General features: G+C 39.5%; 1 protein-coding gene across 1 annotated transcript in view; it reads left to right on the top strand.

The window, feature by feature from the left end:
* Faf1 (Fas associated factor 1) overlaps window positions 1-26078 on the top strand; it is a 296484-nt gene that overhangs the window by 206042 nt on the left and 64364 nt on the right. The window contains exons 14-15 of the mRNA XM_051171269.1: window positions 5614-5750; window positions 10895-10983. Coding sequence (XP_051027226.1) covers window positions 5614-5750; window positions 10895-10983 — 226 coding nt within the window. The remainder of the gene's footprint in view (window positions 1-5613; window positions 5751-10894; window positions 10984-26078) is intronic.

Here is a 26078-nt window from a genome sequence, read left to right on the forward strand (position 1 = left end):
GATTACTCCACATCCTGTGTCTGAAGTGTGTGGTGTCTTCAGGAGTAGGGTCTTATCTTCAGCCTCTTGGAGGCAACCAAGCGAATGGCAGTAGGCTCTGTTGCCTGGAGTCTGTTAGAATCCCATGACTAACACTCAAAGGGAGGTTTCCCGTGCCTGACAGTGGGGTTTCTATTAGTATCACAGACTCCTGTGCTTCTTGGGGAGCATTATTACCCTGTGTGGCATAACTCCATGTTAACTATGTCTTGTTTTTTTTTGTTTTTTGTTTTCGAGACAGGGTTTCTCTGTGTAGCCTCGGTTGGTCTGTACTCTCTTTGTAGACCAGGCTGGCCTCACTCACAGAGATCCCCCTAGCTCTGCCTCTTAAGTGCTAGGATTAAAGGTCTGTGCCACCATGCTTGGCATGTGTTTTTAATTAAGCTTATAAAATAATGTTTCGATATGGCTTTTCCTAATCCTTAGTGTTATTTTAGATTCAGAGCTATGATCAACATCCTTACCAATCAGAAAATACAAATTTAAAGTATTTTGAGATTTTTATTTTGCCTCAGTCAGAATGACTAAAATCAAGAAAACAACTGACAACAAATGCTGGTGAGGATTCCAGGAAAAAGGAATCCTGACTCGCCATTGGTGGCTTTGCAAACCAGTGTGGCCTCTATGGAAATCAGTGTGGAGAACTCTCAAAAAGCTAAAAATAGGTCTATAAGACTTTAGTTCTACCATTCTTTGGCATATGCCCAGAGGACTTAGTATCCTACTCCGTAGATAGTTGATCAGTGGTGTTCATTAATGCTCTACTCATAATAGCTAGGAAGTGGGAGCCATCTAGCTGCCCTTCGCCTGGTGACTAGATGATAGGGGAGTAATGCACATGCACAGTGGAGTTTTATTTAGCTGTAAAGAAAAAGGAGATTTTCACATAACTGAATGAAACTGGAAAATATATTGAATGAGGTAACCTAAGTTCTTGTTCCCTTTCATACACGCGGCTCTTTAATTGTAATGTCTTTGTATTTGTTCTCTTTGCCTGCTATTGGCTTCACTTTCGTCTCTTTTGAGCTTTTGATCAAATGTCAACTTTGCAGTGAGGTCTTCTCTAAACATTGCATTTTTTATTGCAACCTCACACTCCTTGTTTTGTTTTCTGTCTGTGACCTGTAGCTCATAGACTTGTGAGATGTTTGCGTGTGTGTGCCACGTCAGGTCTGAGCCCAGCCAGCACTAAGGGAGCTAGTGGGAATTCACATTCTCAGAGTGGTTACACCTAAGAAAACAAGACACCGTTCAGTGAAGCTGCATTACTCAAAACATTTTGGAATGACTCTTTCTGACCGCCTTCAGAGACAGCCAAAACCTTAAAAGGAAATATAAAGGGTTTCTTGAGAAATGAACAAAATGTGAACATTGCTTGGCAGAAGACATTAAGAGGCTGCTTCCTGTGCCTCACCCCAGGTCTATGGAGTCAGAATCTCTAAGGAAACTTGCCTTTTAGAGAAACTCCCTGGGTGATTCCTGGGACACTGGAAGTTGAGGATCCCTGGGTATTCAGTCTCTGCAGCTTTGCTCAGTACTTGTTTATCTAACTCAGCATGGACCAAAGGCTTAAGACTGCAAAACTCAGGGCTACCTCAAAGGGCAGAGGGGGTTATCCCAGCAGTGCTGAAGAGCATTTCCAACAAGAACTCCAGAAAGAACTGAGTGATGGGATGGGAGCACTTGTACGAACGATGTTCTTTGTCTGGCCTGTTTTTGGTATGCTTGATAATAAAGGATAAAGGACTTTCACTGTATTTTCCTACTAAAAGGAAAAGGCAAGGAAAGAGTTGTGTGTTAGTGAGATTGGGTACAGCCTATAAGACCCCTAGTTTTACTCTGTTCTTTCTATCTCCAAATCCTAAATGTGTGCATGTATGTCAACTAAGAGGCTTATCCTTGGTAGAACACTGCCTTAGACCTTTTTTAAAGGGAAAGACTTTGTTAAACCAAATCAAAAGCAATGGGTGAGCAGCTTCAGCTAAAGCATGACGTATAAAGGCTTGACTCAAAATATTGGGTAATGATCACAGCAGGTCATCAGTAGGTTGGACACAAATCTCATCTGCTGAGGAGCCTTTCATAGTAAAGACATGGTTCAGGATGCTGCTGTGTGTACGTATATGTATACATTTGTATGTGCATGTGGAGGCCAGGGTGTAAAATCAGGCATTCCTCAGGAGCTTCCCTGTTTTATGACGTGTCATTCTCCCCAGTGATGTGGGCTTGCTGGCCTGAGAACCCCAGATGGCTTCCTGTCTCTCCCTCATTGGACTAGGATTACAAGCACTGCCACCACCTGGATTTTTATATAGTGATTGAACTCAGATCCTCATTGCATATGGCAAGCACTTTACTTACTGAACTATCTGCCCGGTTCTGTTCTTTCATTTTTTGATTGACAGTGAAACCAGTAACTGCTTTTGTTTAGTTAATAATTCATTGGCCTACGTTACTGTATTTCATTGTCCAAAAAAGTTTGATGTGGGTGTGAGCATACCATTTTAATAATAAAATTAATGATGAAAATGTTAAACAGCAGATAACTCAGTTGGTAAAGGCAGTTGCCACTAAACTTACCAACTTGAGTTCCATCTCCAGGACACATGAGGCGGAAGAGAGCTGACTCCAGCAGTTCTCGTCTTACCGCCACATACACTGCCCTCCCACATACTCACACAGCAGGCAGTCACAGACACAATATCTGACTACTAATAGTCCTGATTTTCATTAGCCAGATAGAAAAGATCTACACTTCATATCCTGAAAATTAGTAGTAAATGCTCACCATCTACTGTTCTGCTTATTTTTCTCTCTGAACTTGAAATAGAAGCTATTTTATCTCATCTTTCCACTCTTAAGTTTCTAGCAGTTCTAATAGATTTAGTACTGATACAGAGTACACTTGGTTGTGACTTTCATTAGCTCTTTTTTCTTTCCTCCCTTACTTTTTCCCTTATTTTACCCCCTTAAATGTTATTATTGTTTGTCTTTCCAAATTTGTTATTTTAGGTTTTGGTTTCAGGGAGCTGATTTGGCATCCCTGCGCCCCCCGCCCCCCTCCCGTGCGCACTTGGTTTTGGAGATGTGTGCACATTTGTGTGCAGGTGTGAGTCCATGTGAGCATGGAGACTAGAGGATCTGGGCATCCTGCTCTGTCCACTTTGCCACTGTGAGGACAGTAAGCCCTAGCAATCCGCTGCTCTCCACCTGCTTAGTGCAGAGGCTGCTGCTGTGTGGCCACCTATGACTTTTTTTTACATCATGGATGCTGGGGATCTATACTCAGATGCCCATGCTTCCACCGCAGGTGCCCTTTCCCACTGAGCCGCCTCTTCAGCTCTAATAACATCTTACTTCTTTCTTCAAATAAGTCAGTGCTTAGTAGGTCACTGGTTTATTTAAGTCCTCTCGGCTAAAAAATAAAATAAGAGATTCTCCAGAGTTGCAAAATGGTTATTGTTTCCCACTTTGGTGGAAATTTCTGGAATCCAGTAGTTATAGCAACCATTTATTTTTTCATGACATCTGACTGAAAAATATGGAGTGAATTGCAGTTGGGTTGACAGTTTTAGTGTCGTGTCCCTCCTACCCGCCCCAGGTTTTCTGAAATACTTTTAACTGTTCAAAGGGAACAAAATACCACAAATATAAGAAACATACTTTTTCTCTTAAAACAGCTTGTTTTTACTGTGTCTGTTTTTCCGGTTTTGAACTAAAATTTTGGCTAATGTGATCTTCCCTTCCTACCTTTCCACCTTTTCTGTTTCTCCCTTCCTCACATCCCCTCCCTCGTGTCTCTCTCTCTGTAGGCTTCCTTCTACCCTCCTGATTGTGTACTCTTTTTCTTCCTTTCTTTCTCTTTCCTTTCAGAGGCCAGGGGCCATCCTTTTTAGCTAGGGAGGCTAGTGCTGTGATGGGCATCTATGTGATATCCGCTCAATCCATTGGTGTGAAAGCAACATGGACTTATTTTTCTCCCTTTTGTAGGAAATAGCATTCCAACTGTTTTTTGACATCTTTAATTTTAGAGGTTGCCAATGATCATCTCAGGGTCAAGAATGACTTCAAATATTTTAGTAAGACACATAAAGAAAAATGAGACCCTAACTTGCTAGTCTCCTGATCTACACATCCCTGTTGATGAATTAAAGCTATATGAGTGTGAAATTTGGTATGGAAGCTTAGTCTGCTTGAGAACCTTTTATCCCATAATAGTTGTGGAATGTGAAGATTTGAATTTATATGGGGGCACTGATATTTCATGGCCGACAATGGATTTCTTAAGGCCTTGTCATTTCAAATTGCATGAGGTCTGGTTATTGCCACACTAAACGTGTATATGAACCTGCTTCCCAGTGAACTTTCTGCAGTGGTGCTAACTTGTCTTGACACTCTAGCTGACAGTTCTAGCTGTCCTTAACAAGATCTGCTTTCTGTAGTCACAGCACGGGCTTTACAAAAGATTCAGCCTAAATTTCTGAAATGAAATTCTATTGACAGAAAATGTATTGGCTTTAAAAATTAAGAGGTTTGATTCTGTTTTGAATTGGTTATCAAATGAATCTGAGCACATGACATTTTAATACCGTTTGTCTTTTCAAATAGATTTACCTTCTAATGCATGTGACGACAGGACTTTGCTCATCAGCTAGAACATACATTTCAGAGGAGTTGTTACCTAAAATATTATCATAAGGCATAAGAAAACACACGATTTAAGTTGCCTTTCATGAACATAATTAAGAATTAATAAGCTAGTACCAGTGGCTAGTCTCCAGAATTTCCACTGTTTTGCCTTTTGTGACCTGTGTTATTAAAAGTCCATTATTTTTACAGACTTTATTAAATTGGATCTTATTAAAGCATTCTATATTTGCATTTGGTCTTTCATAATTCATTATTATTATGACATTTACTTTTTACCATCAGATCTGAAAACATATCATAAGCTACCCTTTTCTCTTGAAAGAAATGCTAATTTCAAACAGTCCTCTAATAGAAGAGAAAAGCTTTATCAGTTTTTTCATTTATTCCAGATCGTGTTAAGAATACTAATGCTAGACTTCAGTATGCTAATATCCCTGAGCTTTTTTGGCCAAAAGCTTAGAATTGTTGTTTTTATTCCATACTAAGTACAAAACTAGAAGACCTACTACTTCTAGAGGAAGCATAATGCCCCACTGTAGTTCTTGATTCTAAGGACTCAGGAAAGTGTTGCTAATTCTATTTTTAGAATGATGCTAGTCAGTTTACCTTTGTGTTACACTTTACTATTCATCCTAGTTAAGAAATTCTCTCCTGGAAATTCCTTTGTTTTCTCATAATTTAGGTAGTACATCTTGAAATAGTTGAGACTTAAAAAGAATCCTGTGCTGTCAGCCCTTGGCAGCATTTAGGGTGTGCCATCTTCTTTTCTATACAATAACCATTAAAAGTTTAGTTGAAAACTCAACATAGTAAAATTTTCCATTACTGATGTAAGTCAGGCCCTCTAAGCTTTATATAATTAATAATGGTATCTCAGATCTACTAATTTGTTTGAAACTTACTTTGGATTTTCTTTTATTTTAGATTTCTGACAATGTGCAATAGACACTTTGGCAGTGTTATTGCACAAACCATTCGGACTCAAAAGACAGATCAGTTTCCACTTTTCCTGATTATCATGGGAAAACGATCATCTAATGAAGTGTTAAATGTGATACAAGGTAAAGTACATGTCATGTCAGAATAAAGTCTTCTGTGATAACCTTATTATTTTTCCCATCAAAACTAGCCATATTTCTTGCTATTGGCAAATGTCTTTGTATCTTAAAATATAAAACATCCTGAAGAACAGCTTCAAAAACACAGCTACCATGAAAACTGAATATGCTGTGTTAAGAGTCTAGCAGTAACACCCCAATAGAATCTTATAGCTTCTTGGACATAGGACAATGAAGTTATGTTAAAAAATGCTTAATTCTCTAAAACTAGCAATCAGGTTATAATCATTTGTCAGGTTTCTCATTAATTTCTGTTGGTTCATAGCTGTAATATAGATTAGTTGAAAGAATTGCTTATCTTTAATTATCTAGAAAATCCAGTGACTATACATTACAAACTGAATTTTTCATGTGTCAATTGTTCCTCTATATTTGTGTGACTTCTGGTTGAGTTGCAACCCTGAGGCAAAAAGCTGTGGAATTCCTGTAAATTTAACCAGTTTACATTTTTGTGGAAATTTAACTATGCTTTCATGTTCTTTCTTTAAAAAAAGAAAAAAAGAAAAATGAATGAATTTTTCTTTTTGTTTTTGTTGTTGTTACTAATGCATCCAAAAGCTAGAGTAAAATACTGCTATGTTCATGGAAAAGCTTAAATAAAAACAGTCCATCTGCTCTGTGCTGCCAGGAAAAAGAGTTTTCAAGTGCTCTACCTTAAAGCTTGGGTCTGGGGTGCTTCATTTCTGCCCCATTTAAGTCTGAAGTGGGAGGGGATTTGTGCATTCCAGTGCGTTCAAAGCCTAAACAAAACAAAAGCTCAGGTATTTTGTTTTTTCTATAACTTTCCAGAGCATAATTTCTTAGGCAGCCTTTTAAAAGACCTGCTGAGGGAGCTGATTCCCATGGGGTGAGGAGAAAGTGAAGACATTTCTTTCTTGTTTTCCTCTTCAGAGGAAATGTTGTGATAGTTTGTGTCCTGTAAGCTGTGGGCCATGGGCTCCAGAAGCCTGGTTTCAGGAAATCTTCAAGGTCACAGTTATTTTTATTAATTATAAATAGATAGGAGTTTTGCTTTTGTTTTAGTTTGTGTTACTTTTGTGACTTAGTTGTGTTTTGCCCCTTTTACTGTGTTAACATTTACACCAGTGGCTCAAAAGCAATGAGTTCTAAAACACTTGTCATCTTAGTAGGAGTCAGGCCTCTGACACAGATCACCATGTGTTAGTAATACCCTTCCTTCACTGCCACGCACTTACCATTAAGAAAGGTAAAGGCCATTTAAGAACATCCTGAAGAAGCAAAGCTTTTTTTTTTTTAAGCCCTTTTATTAGGTGATGTGAACCAATATATTCTAGTTGTCTCAAAGAAAAGCACTTGTGTGGTTTCATGAGCTAAACTAGTTGCTCTCTCTGCCTTCCCTCAAGTAATTATTACTGCCTGACAGACAAATTACGCTTACATAGACTGGGCATTTGAGAAACATTTTCTACAAAATAAACAAAGTAAACCTGTCACTTTCAAGTAAAAGAACTGGAATTATTTGTTGCCAATGATAAAATTTGAGTTTTCAATAAAAAATTTATATCCTGCAGTAGAAGACTAATAGCATAAATACTTTTCTGAGTACCGGACCAGTGGCACCGACAATGTGATACATATACATATATATATATACATTACAACATAGTGCATCAGCATTCAGAAGAGATGCATAACACAGTAGTGTTTTTGAAAAGCACAGATGCGTAGTAGAATAAAATTGTGCATGGAAAAAAGATCAGTTCAGAGGTAATGGAGCTGGGTACTGTAAGGTATGCTTGTAATCTGAGCGACTCCAGTGGCTAAAGCAGGAAGATCAAGAGTTCAAGGTCAGCCTTTACAGTATAAGGAGGCCATGGAGTTTTGAGGGGAAGAGGAAAAGAATTTTAGTGTAACAGTACAAAAGTGTGCCTTTTGATACTTTTAAATACTACATACTGCTAGTTTGGAAAAAAAAACTTCTCTTGTCAAGGTGAGTAGCATCAAAGAAATATAACTACAAATACCCATTAAAACATTTTTTCTTTTTCTGACTACATATCTGCAGAAGGCCACATATTCTTCATAAACTTCAACTAGTACAGCATATTTTCATTAGTTTAACATAGAATAAATATAAAGCTATAATTGTTTTCTATTGAGCCAGATAGTACAGAAATACTTTGAAAATGTTACAACCATGTTATTCTAACCTTTTTTTTCCTGTAGTAAGTTTGGTTTTTTGTTTTTGTTTTTAAAAAACGTCAGTTCTTTACAGTCACTGTTACTTTTAAATGAATTGATGTAGATGTTATAAATATTTTATTTTAATTTTTAAAAATTCTTGCATTATATTTATTTGTTGTATGTATGTGTTCTCTTCTTCACCATGTGGGTTTCATGGGCTGAACTCAGGTTATTGGGTTTTCTGCCAGCACCTTTACCCACTGAGCCACTTTCCCAGCCCTTTCCCCCCACCTCCCTGCCCTTTTGTAAAGTTTCTAATAGAATGTCAGTGGCTATGATGCTTTGAACAAGACATTCCCTTCATAGCCTCGGGTATTTGATCTTGGCATCTAGTCAATTGTTTGGGGAAGTTGTAGAACCTTCAGGAGGTTGTGGCCTTGCTGGAGGATGTGTGTCACTGGAGGCAAGCTTTGAGGATATGTAGCCTCTCTCTACCCTAATTTGTTCTTTGCTTCTTGTGTGATGAAATGTGATCAGCCAGCTTCCTGCTCTAACCACATTTTGTAACACATGAAACAACAAACTGGAAGTGAGGCCAGCATGCCCTCTGCTACTTACCTCCTTCATCAAGGCTCCATATCCTACCTGTGCAGCATCTCCAGCTGGGGACCAAGTATTCAAACGCATGAGCCTGTGCAGGCGGTTCTCCTTCAGACCACCACGAGTACATGCTGTAACATACTCTTCTCAGATTCAGACTCACAGTCACTGCTACTTACACGGGCGATATGGAAACTCAGTCTTACCCAATGACAAAATCTACAGAATGTTCAGAAACTTCTTTTTGCCATCTGTCATATGTATTAGTAATAACTACCAATGACTGTACCAGGCAGGTGATACTTTATCTCTGCTACTTGAAAGAATGTTGCAGAGGAGAATTGTCTTCCCTTTGAGAATAAGAAGATTGATCCTTAGCTATAATCTACTCACTCGTGTATGTATTCATTCTTTTAAAAAAAGATTTACTTTCATTTTATATATATATATGAGTGTTTTGCCTACATGTATGTCTATACATCACATGTGTCCCTGGTATCCTCAGAGGCTGGAAGAAGGTAGCCGAATCCCCTGAACCTGGAGCTATAGACAGTTGTTAGCTGCCTGGTGGGTTCTGGGAATCAAACCTAGGTCGTCTGGAAGAACAGCAAGTACTCGGCCTTAGGGTTTCATTGCTGCAAAGAGACTCCATGACCACTGCAACTCTTATAAAGAAGAACATTTAACTGGAGCTGTTTCAGAGGTTTAGCACATGATCATCATGGTGAAAAGCATGATGGCCTGCAGGCAGATATGGTGCTACATGAGCTGAGAGTTCTACACCTAAAGGAGACTGTGTGCCACACTTGGTGTAGCTCAAAGCCCCCACAGTGATACACTTCCTCCAACAAGGCCACACCTCCTAATAGTGCCACTCCCTATGGGCTAAGCTTCCAAACACATGAGTCTATGGAGGCCATACCTGTTGAGACTACACCATTTTCTTAACCACTGAGCCATTGTTCTAGCCTCTTATTCATTTCCTTCTTAAGCACATACTTATGGAGCCCTTTTTATGAGCTAGACAGTTTCTAGGAACTACATCGTATAGCTTGTGAGTAGCATAATTTTTATTGCAACTTTTAGTACACGGCCAATTCTGTTTCCTTAGTGCCTAGATAGTGTGTGTCCCATAACTTACTTGAGAGAATAGTAGTGCTATGACCAAACTGGGCCATTCTGTTTGCTGAGTACCACAGATGCCCCCCTAACCCTACGCTGCCAGTGACCATAAGGGACATTGGGAGAAAGGCCATTGAAAAATCATATTGACCAAGTCCTGTCCTGAAAAGCACCATCAAGAGTGCTTGTTCTTTATCGCCCTGACGTCATTTCATTACTGTGGCATGCTGATATCACAGGCCCTGGGGAATCTGTCTTTTTCTTCCTGTAGGTTTGAAAAGAGAGATCTCCCTCATGTAACCTCATGAATTTCTCATTTGTAGGTCATCCTAAGCAAAATTATATGCATTTGGAAGATGTTATTTATGCATGTTATAATTTTTTTAGATTTAGGGAGTAAAATAACATTAAGGAAAAATTAAGCATCTTTAAACCACTGTTCATAAAGATCATAGTCTAGTCATTCATTTGAAAACAGAAAGGGAAAATATTCATTGAGAAGTAGACTTTTTTCAAACATTGGATTCCTATTTGTTTTGCCAGAGAATTTTTAGCAATGATTCCAAGTACAGTGACTTGCAGGGAGGGGTGCTTTTTGCATAGTTTTGTGGTAAGTGGTTATCTAGCATGTGAGTCTCCAGCTCCACATTGGTGGGAGTTGGGGGCTGAGGGTCAGGAAGAAGAGGGAGGAGGGACTGTCGCCTGAAGTATACCCACCTGGCTTCAAGTATTAACCCTGAGATTACTGCCTTCATCTTGGTTGAGTGGGTTTCTTCAGCCATTTCAAGGTAGTTTTTTCTTCTCTTGAAAATGTAAAGTATAATTACTTCTTCATAAAATTGTATAGAGTAAATGAGGTGAAAGCATAAAGTAATTTAACCTAATCACAGACATGTTAGCAATTGCTAACAGTTGCTAATGTTATGAACATCATTGTTTTTATAAATTGAAAGGACCTTTTAACTTCATGGCTTGGACAGTCTTGTTTCTGGTGCTAAAATATGTTAATTAAAGCTGCTCCAAATCTGATTTTTCTAAAATTTCAACTACCAGTGTTTGTCAAATATGTGAAACATTTGAATAAAAGTATTTTAAATACTAGCATTCCAGTCTGTAATTTCTAATGCTGATAATTTCTTTATTGAAAAATGATGTTTCATTTTTAATAACTTGAAGTTTATAAGATGTTATTAAGAGCTTGGAATCTCGTGTCTCGTTAGGTAATACGACGGTGGATGAGTTAATGATGAGACTGATGGCTGCAATGGAGATTTTCTCAGCTCAACAACAGGAAGACATAAAAGATGAGGTAAGATGAGAGGTGAAGTGCAATGTCCATAGGAGGTTGGTGAGGTGGTCTGTCAGTGGTGATGTGTGACTATATCGTGACTGATAGGTAGAGGATGGTAAAGATGCCATTCTAGATCTGCCAAGGTTTCTTATGCCATCAGCGTGACTCTTTGGTCATTACTTGCCATGAATCCAAGTTCTAAAGATTTATTTAAATTTATGATTGCTTACATTTTACTAGATTTAGGGGGCTGGACAGTTCAATTTGCAAGAAAATAATTCAATGGCCAGTTTGCAAACTTTGGCTTAGGAAATTCTGCTTACTATATAGGGTGTTTTGTTTTTTCAAGACAGGGTTTCTCTGTGTAGCCCTGGCTATCCTGGAACTCACTGTGTAGATCAGGCTGGCCTCATACCCAGGATCCACCTGTCTCCGCCTCCGAAGTACTGGCTTTAAAGGCCTGCGCTCCCACTGCCCAGCAACTGTGTAGGTTTTTATCATTCCTTTTTATATAGGCTTAATAGGAGGAACTGTGCTGAGGAATGGATTTGATAGAGATATTGTCAACTTTAGGGTTTGGTATGGTGTACATAAAAGAAGAGCTACATTTTCTTTCATTATTATGGTCTCCTGGTTGTACTTCTAGATCAACAGGTCTCAATCTGTGGGGTATAACCCCTTTGGGGGTCAAATGACCCTTTCACAGGGATCACCTCTAACCATCAGAGAACACAGATATTTACATTATGACTCATAACAGCAGAATTACAGTTATGAAGTAGCAACGAAATAATTTTATGCAGTCACAACATGAAGTGCTTCAATTGAAAATCCCAGATCGTTCTATTTTACTAATAAAGACTCAGGAGCCAGATGGTGTGGTGAAAACCCTGCTAGCTCAGAGACGCAGACAAAGCACCCAGCTGACCTTCCTGCTTAGCTGGCAGCCCAGGAAGAAACGGCCAAAAAAACCCAAGGCCAAAGGCTTGCTAGCTCAAAGCCCCAAAAGGCCAAGTAGCTGAGGAGTTCAGGAACTAGAGAGCTAAGAGCCAAGCTAAAATCCCAAGCTAAAGAAGCCAGAGCACCACAGACTCAAAAGACCCCTTCTACTTCTACATGCTGTCTTAAAAAGCCCTCAACTCAAGAGTTTCTTCTACTCTTTAATCCCTGTCAGCTGGTTTCTTGCTCTGCCTCTTGACCTGGGGTTAACTTTATTAAATCCTGTGTACAGAAAGCTTTTGGATTAAAGACATGTGTAAGGCTTGCTGAACCACACCTGAATCACCTATTTACAATAAACAGAAAGTTTTTGCATTAAAGGTATGTTAGGGTTGGTTCAACCACAAGAAACAGGGATTTACAGTTCAATCTCAGGGATCACAATGGGATCAAAGATCCTGTAACAACGAAGAACGGCATTAAAGGGTTGCAGCACGAGGAAGGTTGAGAACCACTGCTCTAGGTCATCCAATCCAATCAAAAGCTGTGTTGTAGATCATGGATGTGGAGGGTCAAATACAAGACAATCCAACCTGAGTTGGGATGACCAGTTTTAAATGAGAAAACTGAGGGTCAATGTTATAAACCCAAGGTCACACAGCTGGTAGCTGTCTTAACAATCCCTTAATCAGTAGCACTTGCTAAGTCAAGAAATTTCTTGATTAAAAAAAAACCAATCTATAATAAAAATATGAAGCATATATTATCATTTGTTAATTTGAAGTGCTAAGCTTTTGGATATTTGTAAACTTATGCTTTAATTTTCTTTTTAGTTTTTAAATTTTTCTGTAGAAGAGCAAAGGAAGAAGGTGATTCTAAGCAATGATAAAATTCCTAGGTATCATGTGTCTTTTCAGTAGAATACTCTTTAGTTATTCCAAATGTGAAACTGTAGACATTTTTAATATAAGCCTATACTAGTGTATTTTGCTTTATTTAGCTCTGTCATCCATTCAGTTAGGAGGGTTTTGTTTGCTTGCTTTGCTTGGGATGAGGTAGAGATTGGTTCTGTTTTGAGTGTTTGTTTTGAGGTAGGGTTTCCCTATGTAGCTTTGGCTTCCTGGAACTCAAATTGTAGACCAGGCTGACCTGAACCTCACAGAGATCTGCCTGCTTTTGCCTCCTAGTGCTGGGATTCAAGGTGAGTGCCACCACACCTGGCCCAGTTATGGTTTTTGCTTTTATTAGGGGTCATTTTTTACTCATGTTTATAACTCCATCTCCTTATACCTAGGACAAATTCAGTACTTGACAACTGTTTGTTAATTGATTAACTATATGTATGTTTGGAAGAATTTACGTGAAATAAGTTACCTTGAAAAGGCAATGTTTGATTCTGTGATATAAACATAAGGCACCCATGTTAACAGATATACAGTACTATGACTAGCTTTGGTTTCTCCTGTTTTGTTTTCTAAGAGAGACTTCCCACCCTCCATTGTGTCTCAGGCTTCCACTGAGACAGGGTCTCCTGTGTCTACCCATGCCACTGTATGCCATAGGAGCCAGCCACATCTTCAGCCACTGGTGTTAGCTCTTTAGGTTATTAGGTTTTTTATTTCCATAGATATTCAGGTTGTGATTTTTTCTATATAGTCAGTGTGCTATTTACTTTGAAGGAAAGACAGCCATGTATATGGTAGGAAGATGTTTATATGTTACTTTATAAATCGACAGTGACATTTTGAATTAATGAAGCACCGTACTTAGTTAGGAATTTGTAATAATAGTTGTGTTGCCATCCAAGATTACATTTACCCTGAGAGGAGCGGAGGCATTGAGTGGCAGTAATTCACTAAACACATTCCTCAGCCATTTATATCTTGAGTCTCATTAGTATCAGATTTACAGATTATGCTGTATAATAAATAATATAAATGCACAGTATGTACATGCATATTTTTACTTCATTCTTTCATCTTAATTTGTGTTTCTTGTAGTTCATTGGTAAAATAATTGACTTTAATTTATTCAATACTGAGTACAAAATTTAACGAAGGTCACATAAAAAATTCAAGGCTCCCATAATTGAAATTTAACTATAAAAGGGTAAGACTTCTATGTGTTTAGTGTTTTCATGAACATTATCATATAGGTGATAAAGTTTTCTAGAGAAGTGTCTTAGTTAGGGTTTTGTTGCTGTGAAGAGGCACCATGACCATAGTAACTGTTAGAAAAGAAAACATGTAATTGTGTCTGGCTGAGGTTTTTGTCCATTATTGTCATGACAGGCAGCATGGCTACATGCAGACAAACATGGTGCTGTTCAGATAGCTAAGAGTTCTGTGTCTGGGTCAGCAGGCAGCAGGAAGAGAATCAGACACTGGCCTGACCTGAGCTACTTGAGACCTCAAAGCCTGCCCCAGTGACACATTTCTTCCAGCAGGGCCATAACTCCAATAATGTCACTCCCTATAAGTCCGTGGCTGCCATTTTCATTCCGACCACCACAAAAAGCTGCGTCTAAGTTTAAGTATTTCTTTTGGAACCATGCAGATTATAATGGTTTGCTATCTCCTGAATCTGTGACAAGAAATAGTTTGTTTGTAACTGTAATCTTGCCTTTCAAAATAATTAGAAGGCTGTGTTAATCAATGATACAAGGGATAGCTTACCTGGCCTGAAGTTACTTGTAACTCTACTTTCATGGCCAAGTACAATGGCTCATGCTTTAACTCCGGAACTTGGGATACTAAGGCATTGCAAGTTCAAAGCCAGGCAGACTGTGTTTCTTTCCTTTTCCTTTCTTCCTTCCTTTCTTTTGTTCATTTGTTCATTCATTCTTCTGTAAGAACTGTTGTAGAAGTACTTGAGTAGTGATCACCTTGTTTTTATGACTCTTTGGTTGAGTTACGTTGATTATCTCACTCCTTCCTTTATATTAGTACCCCCAGAGATAAGCTATGTGCAAGTGTAAGACTTTCATTATACTCAAGCATGAAACATATTTGTATTCTTGAATCATTCCTTGGTATTGTAGAAAATATAAAAGTATCTAATAATTAGCCTATAATTATGGCGGTACTATCTAGCCCACTATCATAAACAATAAAGATACAGACACCTATTATATTTTAGAATAGCCTCATTTAACCTGGGACTGGGCACATATTTAGCCCCTAACTTTCCTGATCACTTCCCAGACCCCATCCCAGGCCATCTGCTTTAATCATTCCTGTCAGGGCTGTTAGTATTCTGCTTCAGCCCACCTACCTGTCATGTCAATTGCTTACCTGCCCAGGGCTATGTAAAAGGACAGTCCTACCTTGCCCCCTCCCTCTCTTACCTCTCTCTCTCTCTCTCTTTCCTCCTCCTCCTCCTCCTCTTCCTCTCCCTCTTCTTCCTCCTCCTCCTCCCCTGTCTCTCTTCTTTTTACTCTTCCTGTCTCTGTCTCTCTCTGGGGTACCCCTTCCCCTTTTCCTTTTCCCCCCATGCCTCATTTAATAAACTCCTCTACAACATAATGTCTGCTACCTGGTACCTAATTATACCTTATATCTTACTGCCGTAACTATTAAATATAACATTGATTTTATATACAGATGTAAGATGATAATAGATTCAAGGTATCAGATATTATGTTATATGGAGTTTATTAAATGAGCATGGGCAGGGGGGAGGAAAAAGGGAAGGGGTACCCCAGAGAGAGACAGAGACAGGAAGAAGAAGAGGAGGAGGAGAGGTGGAGGGGTGACACATGGACAGTGTGTCCTTTTCTATGGCCCTGGGCAGGAGCATGCCCCCATGGCAGGTAAGCAATGACATCATAGGTAGGCAGACTGAAGAAGTCTACCAAGGGCTACTTCCCTCTATCCGTGCTGATCCTTTCCACACTAACCCATCTAGACCTCTTCTTTCTTTCTCCCTGCTTCTGTACCTGTTTTTCTCTCTCTTTCCTTGTAGTCTGTGCCCAGGCCTGTGAACTCCACATCTCTCCCTTCTCCAAGGGAGATTACAAGTTCTACTTTAAATAGGTGGAGCAAGGTTTATACAACAAGGACAGGTGTATGTGAGAACGTGCTCATATAGGCAGCCACCAGATCTTGAGAGCCAGTTATTAGCATCAGGATGCATAGCACCAGACCAACACCTAACACCTTTGTGGCCCAGAAAATAGCTGGCTCTTATGTTTATTGAGCCTCCACTAAGTGCACATTATAAGGCTAGAGTCTGCACAGAGGTTTGTTTGTTTGTTTGCTTGTTTGTTTGTTTGTTTGTTGAGACAGACTTTCTCTGTATAACAGCCTGGCTGTCTGAGACTTGCTTTGTAAACCAGGCTGGTCTTGAACTGACAGAGATCCACCTGCCTCTACCTCCTGAGTGCTGGCATTAAAGGCATGCACCACCAGACCCAGCTTGTTTTTCTTCTTGGCAATATATTTTTGGTTAAAGCTTGGCTACAAACAATAAATGAGTTGTGACATGTAAATGAATTAAATTTTTATTAACACTGGTTTTGGTTTGTTTTTAGCTATGGATGAGACCTATGCTTGGTAATCAGACATCTGTAATATTTAATTTCTGATCTATTATTTACCCTTTTAAAGCTTAGTCCCTTCCAGTCTAATATCTGATTGACTTGTGTCAGTAGTGGGCACAGTCCAGATAGAAATAAGGCAAGACTGGAAGAGTACACTAAATATTCATACTCATTCCCGCCCCCTCTGTGTGTGTGTGCTCGCATGCGTGTGTGTGTGTGTGTGTGTGTGTGTGCGCGCGCGCGTGTGCGCGTGTGTGAGAGAGGGAGAATCCTAAAAATGTACTAGGGGACCCTGAATAAAATGAGCCACAGGAACAGTGTAGACATATTTTAGGAGATTTTTACTTGGTATTTAGCAACAGCACTGACATAGTGACTGCATGCCTATAATTGAAATTATGTTCATGAGGCAGAGGCAGAAGATTACAAGCTTGAGGCCAGTCTGAGTTATATATAAGACTCTGACTCAAAAATTAAAGTACTTTTAAATCACAGAAAGAGTATATTTTTAGCTCATGGCAGGTGTTATTGTTGTTTGTTTGTTTGTTTTGGTATTGTTGTCAAAAGAAATTGTTGAATTCATGGTTATATGAAATCTGTAAGGAAGAAACATCCTTAAGCTAAATCTTTTCTCATCAGCCTACTGCTTTTGCTTTCTTCTGCTTAAAATCTCACTGTGTTACACCCATAATTTTTTTGCAGAGCTAACAGTGTAAATATGATACAGATTCTCACCTATGTTTTTTTTTAAGATTTATTTATTTATGGATGCACTGTCTGCATGTACACCTACTTGCCAGAAGAAGGCACCAGATCACCTTATAGGTGGTTGTGAGCCACCATGTGGTTGCTGGGAATTTAACTAGGATCTCTGGAAGAGCAGACAGAGCTCGTAACCACTGGGCCATCTCTCCAGCCCTATGTGCCAGTTTCTTAAAGCGGAAATCAGCCATCATTCAGACCTACAAAGATAAAGCAATCTCTCTAATGCAAAGACTAAATAAAGCAAAACTTACTAAACAAACAATACTTTTAAATATATATACATTGACATAGTACTTCCTGATGCTAGGAAGACGGCTCAGTAGTTCTGATAGAGTTTTTTAATGATATAGTCATATAAATTTACATATATATTATCAACAAGTGCTTGGTTTCTGTTACTGTTTGATTGTTTGATTTGGTTTCATTCGTTTGAGACAGTATCACACTGTGTAACTAAGGCTGGCTTCAAATGCCTGAGTCGACTATTTCAACCTCCTAAATGCTGGGGTAACTGTCATATAACACCACACCTAACAAAAATAGACCTTTTTTTTTTTTGTTTTTGTTTTGGGGGGGGGTTGTTGTTTTGTTTTGTTTTGTTTTTCAAGACAGGGTCTCTCTGTAGCCTTGGCTGTCCTGGGCTGGCTTTGTAGACCAGGCTGGGCTTGAACTCACAAAGATCCATCTGCCTCTGCCTCCCTAAGTGCTGAGATTACAGGCGTGTGCCACTGCAACCGGTAAATATATGATGCTTATAAATGCCAGAATTTCACTGAAAGCCACCATGGTGTTATCTGCAATCTCAGTTCTCTAAACAAGCAAGCAAGGGGATTATGAGTTCAAGGCAGTCTGAGCTATGTAGAATTCGACTATAGCTTCAGGAAGCATTAAAGATTTAATGTTCATAAGTAACTAAAGAGAAAGAGTTATTAATCATGCTGACTGTCATAGTTATGGCACTAAATGGATAGCTAAGTACAGCATAGACATGTTTCTGTAGCTAGTTACTTCTTGCTAAGGAAGACTTTTTGTTTTTTAACAATTTGAGTGTTTTTTGTTTTATTGTTTCTTATAACACATCATTGGAAAGCTACAGTAAATTGTAGTCCATAAATAAAGGAAATTATTTTTTTTTGAGCTAAAATATCTTATGGATTTAAAGTTTTTATTTATTCACTTTTTTCTTTTTTAATTATTAAATAAATTCATTCATATTACATCTCAATTGTTATCCCATCCCTTGTATCCTCCTGTTCCTCCCTCCCTCCCGCTTTCACCCTATTCTCCTCCCCTATGTCTAAGACCGAGGGGGACCTCCTCCCCTACTATATGGTCATAGCCTGTTCCTAGGATACTTTATATTAAAACCATAACAAAGTTCACTGGCAGTATCAAGATCTACATGCATTTTTATCTCAAAGACTTATTGTAGATAATTTATTCTTTGGTATCTGGTATTTTCCCTGCTTTTAGCAGTAATTAAAAAAAATAATGGTATGATTTCTCTTGTGCTCTGCACAGGGCCTCAACAAGCCAGATGGGTCTCAGTACTGAGAGGGGAAGTAGGCACACACCTCACCCCTAATTAGGAAGATATCTTCAATTGCAACCACTGGCAAAGGAAAAATTAGCTCTCTCCAATGGAGTCTCACTGGGAATACAAACCACTCTTAAGGACAGCCCCCATGCTCAGCAGTAGATGACCAACACAAAACAAACTCTAGTATTTTTGGAGGATGGTTTCTGTGCATTCGTATGTGCATCAGTCTTGTTATGTCTAGGCCTTGTTTCATTGGTGTCCTCCCTCCCCGGTGGCACTTCCTGAACCCTGAGGGGAGGAATTTGAACTGAGTGTCTCAGAGTTTCTCACTCTCTCATTCTGCTATTTGTTTGTGTTTTCACAGACTTGATTGATAAATTTATTTATATCCTGTTTAAGGTACTTGAACATATTGATAATAGCTATTTTTTTTAAAGATTTATTTATTATTTGTACAATACATATTCTGCCCACGTGTGTGCCTGCGGGCCAGAAGAGGCCACCAGATCTCAATATAGATGGTTGTGAGCCACCATGTGGTTGCTGGAAATTGAATGCAGGACCTTTGGGAGAACAGATAGTGTTCTTAACCTCTGAGCCATCTCTCCAGCCCCTGGTAATAGCTACTTTGAAGTCCTTGTCTTGTACTTGAGCTATGTTCCGTTTTTCAAGGTTTATTGTAGTAGTATTGCTGCTGTCCTGGCTATTGCTGATTGTGTTTTTATGCTGCTGTGTAGGCTCTGGGTTTTAGCTGATTGTAATTCCAGGTGTTGATATATGGTCTTATCTCTATTGGGTGAGTGCTTCATTCCTTAGTTTCGGTTGCCCTTTGTGGATCTTATAGTGTGGGGGTGGGGTTGCCCAGTAAGGAGTACTTTTGAGTCTCTGTCAGGTGTAGCCACTGTGGGTACAGGGTGGAACATGTTTCTAGGTGTTAGGGGCTCACAGGAAGGAATGAGGATGGGTTAGAAGGGAGGGATCTGAGTGAGACAGTTCCCAGGAAGGAGGAAAGCTGAGGCTTCCTTAAGGATCTGTAGATTTAAGGGAGGATAGGCCACTGCAGGAAGTCTGCTACAGGGCTGGGCATGAGACTGGAGACTTTGCAGTGGGAGACAGGAAGGAGAGTGAAGTTTGCCTACCTGATTCCCGGGCTGGCATGGCTAGCAGACCACTTTATTTACACTTATTTTACATTTTATAGAAACAGTTGATTTTGGCATCTGAGCATTCATATTTTTACATTATTATTAAACTCACATTCTATTTTTTCCTTGCTTGAATTAGTTGGATTCCTTGTTACCCAAAAAATGATTATGACCAAAATGTGGCTTATTTTAGTACAAAAGTATTTATAAATACTACAAACCACTACAACATAGTCCAAACTAATTCACCATTAATATAAACATTATATAAAAACAGTATTTCTAGTGAATGTATGAAAATTGATTATATAAAAGAAACAATGCATTTACCCCTGCAGGCAATGTTTGTGTTGTCACATTTTTCTCATTAAAACATAAATTATTAGATATTTTAATTTTTATATTAAGGAAACTTTAGCGATTTTCCTATTCATTTAATATTTTTTTTCAGAGCACAAGAGAAATCATACCATTATTTTTTTTAATTACTGCTAAAAGCAGGGAAAATACCAGATACCAAAGAATAAATTATCTACAATAAGTCTTTGAGATAAAAATGCATGTAGATCTTGATACTGCCAGTGAACTTTGTTATGGTTTTAATATAAAGTATCCTAGGAACAGCTTTTTGTATTTCTCGGCTTGGTTTCCTAAAGAGATTAGCTCACTAGCTCACCAGCTTCATAGTGGATTAGTCCATTGATTAATTCATAGTTGAATGGGTTCTTAGGAGTTCCAGCTTTTTTGGAGGAAATTGGCCATCATGTGCATACCTTTGAAGCATGTGTCTCTGGTCCCTAGCTCTTTTCCTCTCTGCCTCCTGTTTGCAGTGAGAAGAGTCACTATACTGTGTATGCCCCCATCATGGTGTTCTCCCTTATTTTACACCAGCCCAAAAGCAACAAGAGCAAGAAACTGTGAACTAAAAAACCATGAGACTAAAATGTGTTTCTTCCATTATGCTGTTTGTCAAGTATTTTGTGACCCCAGTGAAAAACTAGCACAAGAAGTGGTACTGAGATATGAGCCATACTATGACTAGGTAGAGCTTTGTGATTCAAAAGCTTTTTGAACTAGTATGAGGGGAATTTGGAGAAGTTGGGAGAAGCTGGCTAGAAAAGCCAAAACACTGTAAGTAGAGCTTAATGGATGAATATCATATGAACTCACACTACCAGAATGCTGATAGAAATTCAGTTAGTAAAGGCTGTACTCATGAGATTACAAATACTAATGAGGAGTCTATTGGGACTCTGACAGAGAACCTGTATACATGTTGTTCATGCCTAAGACTATGTTAGATTGAATTTAAAGGTGCCAGACTAACTAATGCGGTAGAGAAAACTTTGGGCCACCCAGTACTCCAACCATAGGCATGGGTATTGCTTGCTTATTTAGACAAATCTATAGTGAAAATCCTAAGGGAAAGCGGAGCAGAAGGATTTGAAAAACTGCCATTTGGCTAGAAAAGGAACATGTTTGAAGTTGGGGCCAAAGAAGGTGTGGTTGCTTAAAAAGATTAGGGTCTCTGAGAAGATGCCAAGGATGTTTCATCCAGACAATAGCAAAGATGCCTTGAAGGCATCTCAGGCATTGGGCATAATCCATCCACAGCAAGCTCAAGGATGTAAGAGTGCAAATTTACTTGAAAAGCTTTGCTTTGAAAGAGAGAGCCCACCGCTTCTGGGCATCCTCAGGGTGTTTCCCAATATTCAGCCTTCCAAACACTCAGAATGATGCCTCTGTGAACCACTGGGCCCAGCTCCTGCTCAAGCGGGCAGCAGCCCTTGTTTCACATTGCTGCTAGTGGTTTTGCAGACATGGAGAATACAAGGGCTGTCGGGCACTGTGAAACAGAGATGGAATCCCTTCAAGGAGCTCCTGAAAGGGTGATTTGTAAAACTGTGAGAAAGGAAACAGTATTTAGTGGAAACTTCAGGAAGTTAGAAATGTCAAGAGTGTGGAACATTTACTGAGGACAGATAAGAGCAAAAAACAGAGCCAGCTCAAGAAAGAGCCCATGTGGGCTGTAGCTAGCCAGGTCAAAGAGACAGAGCTGCTCAAACCCTTTGGAACACACACACTGCCACATGGAGATGTAGAATTTAATGTTTTCCTTGCTGGGTTGGCAGAGGGATTTTTGCTTTGTTTTGTTCCTTCCTTCCTTCCTTCCTTCCTTCCTTCCTTCCTTCCTTCCTTCCTTCCTTCCTTCCTTCCTTTATTGGTTCAGTCCTGTCTCACCATTCTTATATTCCTCATCTGGAGAGTAGAGATGCTTACTTTGAGCCATTTTATTTTAGAAATATATAACTTGTGCTTGGTTTTATCTATGTCTGCTTACAGCTGATAGTTTTCCTGAGTTTCAGATATTCTGGACTTGAACTTTTGAACAGTGCTTAAACTGCTAAGAGTGGGGGGTGGCTCGTGGAGATAGATTGATTGCACTTTGCAATATGAGATAAATATGCACCTTTGTGGGCTAGGAGTAAAATCTGTTTAGATGTGAAATGTCTTTCCAAAAGGTTTACTACTGAGGGCTCAGTCCCCACAGTGTCTGATGGGAAGTAAAATCATAGATTCTCCAACTTCACCAGTCAGCAGGTATGCCATTGGTAACTTCACCAGTCAGCAGGTATGCCATTGGTAACTTCACCAGTCAGCAGGTATGCCATTGGTAACTTCACCAGTCAGCAGGTATGCCATTGGTAACTTCACAACTGAATAAGCTACTAGGAGGTAAAGTTCTACTGAAGGAAGTCAGTCTTTGGAGGCATGGCTTTGAAGGATATATCTGGCTCCCAGCTCTTTCATCGCTGCTTCTTTTTTACATGCTGTGAGCCGTGTTCCTATACAGGGTCCCTTCATGGTGGTTTGCCCAAAAGTGTCAGCCAAGTGACCATGGACCATGTACTACTAAATCTAAGAACTAGAAATATGTCCTCTTCCTTTAAGTTGTGTGGTGGTTTAAGTGGGAATGGCCCTCCTAGACTCATGTGTTCGAATTCTTGGTCTGCAGTTGGTAGAACTGTTAGGAAAGGGCTAGGGCGTGTGGTCTTGTTGGAAGAGGTATATCACTGGGTGCCAACTTTGGGACTTCAAAAGACTCACACCAGGGCTAGAGAGATGGCTCAGCTGTTAAAAGCACTGGCTGCTCTTCCAGGGTCCAATTCCCAGCACCCACATGGTAGCTTCCAACAATCCATAATGGGATCTGGTATCCTCTTTGGATATGCAGCTGTACATGCCAATAGAGCACCCATATATAAGTTAATTAAAAAAAAAGATTCAAATAAAAGCACACAATCAAAAGACTCACACCATTCCTAGTTAGCGCTCTCTGCCTTGTGCTTGTGATCAAAATGTAAGCTCTTTGCTGCTGTAGCTCCTGTTCCATGACGTCCCATGCCATGCCTGCCTGTCTCTACGCTCTGTGCCAGAATGGACTCTAACCCTCTGAAACTACAAACCTGCAATAAATTTTTCTATAAGTTGCCTTGGTCATGGTGTCCTATCACAGCAGTAGGCAAGTTGTTCCCTTGAGTATTTTGTAGTTAACATAAACTTCTATGTTAATAATAAAAATCCAGCTACAAACTCAATTTTCTAAAAAGAACAATAGGAAGAACATTGATTATTCTGACATTATTCACAATAGCCAGGAGAAATGGAAACAATTCAAATATTCATCACTAGATAGGAGTAGGAAATTTTAGTATATACATTTAGTAAAACACCATTTGACCATAAAAAGAAAATGTGACTATTCAAAATATGTGACAGATAAATAAATATTAAAACATTATGCTAAGTAAAATGAGCCAATCGCAAATGAGTGTCTTTCCTGAGCCTGAGGCCTGCTTCTTCCCTTCGGGGCTTCCAGGCACCATTGCATACAGGTGAAAGAATGAAGGTTGGCAGGTGTGGTGTGCCCAAGGCAGGATTGCCATCTCTCATACAGCTTGCTCAGTCATAGAGCCCTCTTAGTGACACAGTCTTCCAGTGATGCAGCTCTCTTTATTGGTGGGGAGAGGGAATAATGGCTATATAAACTTTGGAGGAATGGGTAAGGGTTTTCAGGTGAGTGAACATCATTGGCTGGGGTTGAAGTACTAGGAATGCTTCATTGGCATGGAAAGGAATTCCAGGCTACCATGACTACCTCAAAAAATTGCAAAGGTGGCGTCACAAGACTCCCTGCACCATGCACCAGGGCATGCAGGCACAGAACAGGGAGGGAGCAGTCCTTACTCCTGCCAGTCTTAAGATTGAGTTTTTCCAAGGTTTGGACAGGACTCAACCTCACTGTAGCTCCATACTGGTTTCTCAGGTTGCACATTCCACAAATGTGGGTCATCTTGAGTCTCAGAAGAAACTTTAGACTTGAATTTGAGCACTGCTTGGGATTTGAGTGCTGCCACACGTGGTTCCATTCATGGGAAAGTTTACAATAAGGAAGTTTATAGACAAAGTAGGTGTGTTAGTTATTGTTCTGTTGCTGTGATAAAACACCATGAGCAAAGCACATACAGAAGAACAAGTACCCTTCCAGAGGCCCAAGAGTCCATAGCAGCCAACCCAGAAACAGCAGAAAGAGCAAGAAACTGAAAGATCACAGTCAAGAAACAGAGTGTTGTGGAATTAATAATATCTAATATTGATTCATATAATTATTAAGGTAGGAGTTGTTCCTTAACCCCCGATTTTAGAAATAAATGGGCACTGAAATCTTTTAGATTTTTAATAGGCCTTAATACACCTGTGGCTGGACAGATATTAACGCTCTAAGCTATCTCGTCTCTTTCCCATCCAAAGACCCCATAAATAACTTCCACATGCTACATTTGGGCTGCTTCTCTCCATAAAAGCGGTCCTTGGAGCCAGCTCCTTCTGGCCACATGCTTGTTCACACTGACCCATGGTGACCTGCTCCTTTCTCCTTCCTTCCTCCTCTCCGCACCTCCCTCCCTCATGATCCTTCTGTCTTCCGAGCCCATGAACCTTAGCTGTCTGCCTCTCTTTTGCCCAGCTCAGGTATAGGCAGTTTCTTGGCCAACCAGGCATAATTTGGGAGGTGACACAGCATCACTTGGTGTATGTAAGCATTTGCTCATAGAACAGTAAAGATCTCTGGAGGCAAGCAACTAACACTTGAATACATAGTGTCTTCATATCAACTACAACAGCTCCCCTTTTCTGTCTAATTAAAAAGGCTATTTTTAGAAGCTACACACAGTAAGAACAATTATGAAACAGTCAGGAAAACTATTAGGTAAGACTTAGATACACAGTGTCCAGTCTGTGTGTCTCAGGAGAGAGGACTCACTGTCTGACCGATCTTATGAGTTTAAAGCTCTCTGCCTACATCATTCACTCTTATAACGTCTGTTTAGGCCTTAAACTATCTTCTTAGCTCATAAGCAGCCAAGCCAATTGTAAGACTATAACTACCTAGTCTTCAACCACATCATAGACTTGAGAAGAAATAAAATTATTACACGAATAAGCAGGAAGTACAGGCAAGCAGCTTCCAAAACATAAAAATGACAAATACAGTGTTCTGCCTGGACAGTCACTCAAATTTTCTATAATGTTGGAACATCATCTTCAGCCTTCTGGCCTAGTATATCTGACAGACATTTGTGAGGCGGGAACTATGAGGGACTTGATTACCCTGTCTTGGCAGCGCTAGACAATCAACTTAGTCTGTATCCAAGTCGTGTCCATTTTCAGACAACATACTGTCTGCAGAGAGAATGAGTGCATTTACCTAATTGAAGCCAACTCCAAAATGGAGGTTCTGTGATGCTCATCTTTTTCCAAGTGGAATGAGTGTTATCAGGAACTGACGTGCCTCAAATCAAAAAGGCCTTAGATAAAACATCTTGAATGCCGCATTTTTTAGGTCTCTGAGATTTTTGAAAACCTCTGTCTTCATATTTGTATAGTGCATAGTCAGCTCTTTCTATCTTATCTAGCTACCAAAAATCTGAACAAGTAAATGCTTGTTTTTAGCCATTTACCATCTGTTCAACCTAGGATGTATATTTCTCTAATAAACTAGACTAGTATCTGATATATAGTCTGATTGACTAACCATTACCCTGTATTATTTAATTATCCTAAACAGTTTATAATAATAGCCTTAAAAAACTGGAAGTAAATTTTCCATTTTTAAATGGGTTAT

This window comes from Acomys russatus, chromosome 29, assembly GCF_903995435.1.
Source record: "Acomys russatus chromosome 29, mAcoRus1.1, whole genome shotgun sequence".
NCBI classification, from domain to species: domain Eukaryota; kingdom Metazoa; phylum Chordata; class Mammalia; order Rodentia; family Muridae; genus Acomys; species Acomys russatus.